The sequence below is a fragment of the Dermatophagoides farinae genome, chromosome 1 (assembly GCF_024713945.1).
Source record: "Dermatophagoides farinae isolate YC_2012a chromosome 1, ASM2471394v1, whole genome shotgun sequence".
NCBI lineage: Eukaryota > Metazoa > Arthropoda > Arachnida > Sarcoptiformes > Pyroglyphidae > Dermatophagoides > Dermatophagoides farinae.
Genome location: NC_134677.1, coordinates 4,618,198 through 4,624,755, shown reverse-complemented (window position 1 = coordinate 4,624,755; position 6,558 = coordinate 4,618,198). Strand labels below are relative to the sequence as shown.

General features: G+C 30.2%; 1 protein-coding gene across 1 annotated transcript; it reads right to left on the bottom strand.

Annotated features, from left to right (window-relative positions):
- Positions 1-2,655: 2,655 nt before the first annotated feature.
- Positions 2,656-4,223, bottom strand: Fuca (alpha-L-fucosidase). Its single transcript, XM_047056167.2, has one exon. The coding sequence runs from the start codon at positions 4,127-4,129 to the stop codon at positions 2,765-2,767; it is 1,365 nt and encodes a 454-aa protein (XP_046912123.2). The 5' UTR covers positions 4,130-4,223; the 3' UTR covers positions 2,656-2,764.
- Between the last annotated feature and the right edge of the window lie 2,335 nt (positions 4,224-6,558).

Here is a 6,558-nt window from a genome sequence, read left to right as displayed (position 1 = left end):
AAAAACAAGATTTATTATAACCAGAAAAAGTGACGAGAAAAAAAAATTGTCATACGACAAACTGCTTAATGATTCTAAATGAAATTCTGTCTAAAAGAAATGAGAATCAAAAACCTCGTAAACAAAACAAGAAAACATTTTGAAAAATATCATCAATAGCTTTTGTAAGTCAAATGTTAATCATTATATTGATAATGATCAAGAATACAAACACATATGAACACATTTACACATAAAACATGAGTGAAAGCTTAGAACATCATCGAAAAATATTAATGATCAATACACCAACAATGTTGGTCAATTTCAATTTAAGATTGCCAAAATGATCCCATCACCAATGAATCATTCACTGTGGGTGTGTGTGTGCGTTTGTGTATTTGAAATATATAATACAGACACAAATATATACGAAATGACTTATTGACTTATATGGTTTTTGATGATTGACCGATAAGAGAATCTATGAACCAAATGTTGATGTGTAGTGTGTGTTTGTGTGTGTTTATTCGCGAAAAAACAACGTCAAATATTGAATTCTACTATCATCACAATAGATGGTTCAGGACATGAGACAACAAACAACAACTAACATGAACACCAGACACACGAAAATTGTTCACTTAATTAATATGACCAAACGAACAAAAAAAAAACAGTAAATGTGATAACACAAGATCAATGTGTCTATGTTTTTTTTTATATTTGTCATTATCGCTGTAGGTTTTTATGACCAAAAGAAAAACGAAATTATTGCCAAATTTGACCGTTTGTGATTAGTTGTAGGTCCATATTGGTTGACTTATGTTGTGTTTACGTTAAGAAGCCATATTGGTTCGATCATCATACCATAGATCTAATGTCCAAAAGGTCCTCCTTATCTAATTGAACAAATCTTTGTCCATGTTATTATAATAGTACATAGTACTGTTATTTATCGCTTGTTTGATAAATTTTTCAGAGCCAGACGGACTGACTTTAATTTAGGAATATGAGGATTTCTGAAAACGAGAGAATCTCTTATATTCTCGCTTTGTGTATGTGATTTGTCATGTGACGTCGTAGTTTATGTTGCTATTGCTGGTTGATTCGGTCAATTAGGATTCAATGAACCACCATTTTCACCATCATCAGTCGATTATTATTAGATAATAATAACTGAAAAAACAGTCCAGATTCTATCGACAAACAAAAAAAAAACACGATAAAAATAAATTAGTGGTTTTAATCTGTTATCCACATCAATGAATTTTGGTTTGAAAATGAAAATTTGTGACTTCAGGGAATTAATGGTCATCAACTAACCAAGTAATAAACAGAAATAGCCGGCTATGCTAGAAAAAAAATATTCTGTACACTAAGTGCTAATTTGCATCATATTTATCTTGATATCTCATTGGTGGTCATCATCTCAACGGGATCATCAATGAAAGAATTTCATATAAATGAAAAGAGCAATACTAATCATCATCTAGTGTGTTATCAAGATTATTATAGTTAAGAAAAAACCATCGTGATAATAGCATCACAATATCACTATCATTATTACAGCTATTATATGGTGTGAAATGGAGACTGAATGTATATAATTCATAATGATAATGAAGTGTAGATTAAATAGCTTCAGAGACAACAACAACAACAACAAGAGAATTTTTAATGCATTGAATGGTATAATAATCCTGGCAACCAATATCCAGATCACCACCAATGAAGACAAATTTAATTTAATTGTCTTACATTGCACATTACTTGCCCTGAATGCAGTTATTTGTGTGAATGATAACTGTATTTTGGATGGATTCTATGAAAGAAATGAGTCAATAATAAACGATATAATAAGTAATATCACCAGGAGAATAATAAGTGAATGAAAATGAAAAAGATGTTCAAATGAATTTAATCTAATCTTTTTTAATTCAATAATAAAAATGATGACACAATACGTATGAAATAGAGATGAGAAATACACGCGTATATTCCGGGTGATTGCTGCTAATAAATGCTCATTATTATTACCATTCTAAACCATAATATTCTACATATACAGACATATCACTTTTCTGGATCATCATCATCATCATATATGATGATGATGGTAAGTGCAATCAAGAGCTTTTACTTTTATGCTCGATAATACCAAGTAATGATCATGATCATGATCATCATCATCATAACAATAAATTCAGGAGATTCAAGTAATATACACATAGGATTCCAGACAAGAGAAAATGGTTACCATACATACACATACACACACACATACTTAAGTACTTGAAATGACTTTGGGGTTGTCGTGGTGTAGATTGACTGACTGATCTTTTCATTTTTTTTTTCACATTTCCATTCTAAAAGTTGTTGCCAATTTCGTAACAGAACTATGTTCATTTCATTACAGAATTATTTTGTAGATAATTTTTCTCCCTTGTTTTTTGGCCTATACCGTTATCATTTTCAATGATAATAACTTGATCACATGGAAAATGGGTTAACCTGATAGCTAAATGACCAAATGTATTCTAGTTAAATGAAAAAAATTTGTAAAACTAATGATGATTTACAGCGAACAAATGGAAAAAATTACTATGACTTGAACTTGTAATTGAAATGTGAAAGATTCAATAGATCAATCAATCTATCAATACGTCAAATATATTAGGTTTTTGAATCAATTATTGAAAACTTTATCATCATTAGGAACATACGGATGATAATTGGAATAAATTTCAAATACAAAAATTCGTTTCTGTAAATACAGTAATGTTCATTGTTTGTAATGAATTTTGAATGTAAATGCATAACGAGGTTTATCATTGGGATTCAGATCAGGAAATTCAATGACTGTTTCATTATGAGTTGCTTTTATTGGCGAAATTCGTACTCGTTTATCAGTGCCCAATAGTTGAATCGATTCAATTTGATCATAATGAACATCACCAAGGATGATAGTACCGTTTTTTGGATACCCAAGTGTAATAGCGTAAACAGTATCACCACCACGTTGTGTATACCAAACATTAGATGCTATGCTATCATTTTGTCTATGCCATGGCTTCGTTTCATAGATTGCTTCGCCATTTATTTGGAGCCATGATCCCAGTTGTTCAAGTCGTTCTTCGAAAATAGGCACCAATTTTCCATATTTAGTCGGTCCAACATTGATTAGAATATTACCGCCACAACTTATTGTTTTGACCAATGTATAAATCAACTCTTCAATTGTTAAATAATCTTCCAATATCGCTTCACGTCTGAATCCCCATGATTGTTTGTCCAAAGTCATTGCATTTTCCCATTTTCTTGTCTGTAACACTCCAGGATTATAACGATCCTGACATGTAAAATAACCACCATGTTTACATAGTGTTCCTTTACCCCAACGATCATTGACCACCACTCGATCTTTCACGGGACTTTCATTGTAAAGCCAGGCAAGAAAATCCGTACTTTTCCAATATGTATCCGGTGCTTCCCATTCACCATCAGACCATAGTACATCTGGATGATAGGCATTAACTAATTCTTCCATTTCAGGTCTAATTTTTGATTTTACAAAATCGTCTGTACGGAAATTATTCTTTTTATCACGCAAATACAAAGGATTATACCATTCAAAAAGTGAATGATAAAGACCAAAACGAAGGCTAACATTTCTTATGGCTGTAGCCAATTCACCAACCAAATCTTTGTTTGGACCAACATCTTTGGCATTCCAATTGAACGAATAATTGGATGGCCAAAGTGTATAGCCTTCATGATGTTTACTGGTTAATACAACGTAACGAGCACCGGATTTATTGAAAATACTCGCCCATTCTATTGGATCAAATAATTCGGTTGTAAAATCTTTAGCAAAATCAGCATAGGTGAAATCTGGTCGATAATTTTTTTTCATAAATTCATCATACGATTTATAATGAGATGACCATGAATGCCAAAACCATTCAGTACCAAATGATGGTACAGAAAATACACCCCAATGAATGAAGATACCAATTTTTGCTTCATCGAACCATTCAGGTAATGGACGTTTATCGATTGATGTCCAATCAGCTTTGTAATGATTAGCTGAAACAATTGATAAACAATAATAAATCAACAGAATTGTGAGAGAAATTTTTCCAAACATTGTGTGAATAACTCCTGCAACAATAATAACAAAAAATAATAACAAATAAATTATGACAGTCTATCTCAAAATAGTCGTGCTCAATGTGATAAATTAAGACGAAAAAAAATAATTATCATTTGGTTATGATAAAAACCACTCGATGCAATTATCTTCAATATATTTGGCTAGAGGATTCGATAAACCATCATATATTTGGATCAAGTGCCAATAAATGAAATTTTTTTTCGACAAAAAAAAAGTTACAAAAGAAAATCCAAACTTATCATATGATCTCTTATCATTATTGTTATTCACTTTGTTTTAATGATCCCAGATGTACATAATTTACTGAAAATTGGTTAAGATTATATAATTGTGAATGTCTAGAATGAATGAGTGGATGAATGGATGAATTAAGAAAACAAAAATTGCTGACTACATTCTAGGAAAAAAGATAAATTGAACAAGGATTCATTGTTCAAATGCATAGATCGTTAGTTATCTTCAACACCACAATGATGACAAACACCACCACCAACAACAACAACAACAAGTAGTTGCATCTTTTTTTGCATCCATTTTGTATAAATGTCTAATTAAGATATCGTACAGCATTCAACAACAACGCAACAAACAACAACAACAACAAAAATGACAAAAGATAGAGTGCTTTTTTTGTTTATATCCATTATTCAACAACAACAACGACATGGATCTCTTTTTTTCAAAAAATTGTTCATTTGCTTGTTGTTTATTGATGTATCCAAACGAATCAGTTGAATGATTTTTATTTCATTGTTATCAACATCATCATATTTGCTGTAGACAGATAATAACTGCATGTTGTTTAGATAAATTCGAAACAAAGAGAGAGAGAAAAAAAATGAAATGATTATTATGATTATGATGATGATGATGATGATGATGATGACAATGATGATTATCTATGGTCATACAATTTTTCCTTTTTCTTTTTTTGTTGTTGTATAGTTTGTTATTTTGTTTCAGATCTTTTCAAAACCAGCATCTCCATTGAATCCACCACAGCAATAGACAATGATATAATTCATACACTTTTTTGTTTGTGTGTGTGTTTGTGTCCATCCCGTCTAAATTAATTAGCTGACATATTCAATGCACACACACACACACACAAAAAAACATTGTAAGCAAAATGTAGAGAATGCATGTATAATCATAGGAGAAAAAAAATACTCATATCAGAACAAATGATGAATCAAACTCTAACCGGATAAACATAACATACATATCACTCATGAAAACATATTCCAGGTAGTATATTTGTAATGAAACGTGAGTTTGCCATACTTGGCTGATTAAATATATGAATGAATGAATGTAACAAGCTATGAGCTATGAAATCTTATCAACTTTTAATCTGAATTTGGAAGATGAAATGCATACAAACAAAATAGATACCGATAAATGGAAATGAACAAAACAAAACAAAAAAAAACCCAACCAACCAACCAACCATCCAAATGAACAACAAATGATACTTATTATTGTTAATAATTTCAAGAATTGTTCATTCAGATCATGACATTGTTCATCATATGATTCATTGGTTGTTGTTGAATGAAATCTAAAATTAGTGTAGTAATAATGCAATGTTGTTATCAGAAATTTTTTTTTGTGGGGGGAAAGAAAAAGAAATCCTTCCTTTGTATGTTCCATTTTGTTGATTATGTATCTCATAAACAACAACAACAACAACAACAATAACAACGATGTTTATGATAATGATTCCAAATGTATGATGACAAATAATAAAAACAAAACAAAACAAAACAAATGTCCAAATATTAACATGTTTTTTTTCACATGCCCGTATTGTCATTGTCATTCATACGATGACATATATATTATGTAATCGTAAACTTAGCAACAACAAATTTTTTTTTCTCTGTTCGTTCAAATCTTTTACATTCATTTATATTGCTCACTATCTATGTTTGATTGTTGTTGTTGTTCAAGTTAACTATCTATTTCATTCTGGGAGCCATAGACATTTGCAACACATTTACTACCAACTGATAAGACAAAATTAACAAACGAGGACAAAGATATAAGTTTGAACTTTGTTTCTCTGTTGGTCATGTTTTTTTTTGGGCAATTGATTTTTTTCTTTGTCTTTTTTTTTGGTATTTTTTTTTTGGTTGTTTTTTATTTTTATATGGCTTTCTCTTAATGGATTATTATCGTACAGATCAAGATGATGACAAACGATTCTTATTATGAAAATTACGACAAAGACATTAAGAATAGGAGAAAAAAAATGTGTGTGTGTCACATTCTCAACAAAAACATTGTAGCCAAACTTTTAACTATCATTTGAATGAATGTTGTCATTTTTGTTACCATTTTCGTATAGTCATATAAGTACGTGTATTAGTTATTTTTAATTACAGGTAACATTTTAATTT

Bases quoted from the DNA above. Each gene is read 5' to 3' on its own strand.
- Fuca (XM_047056167.2), bottom strand. From the start codon at position 4,129: ATGTTTGGAAAAATTTCTCTCACAATTCTGTTGATTTATTATTGTTTA.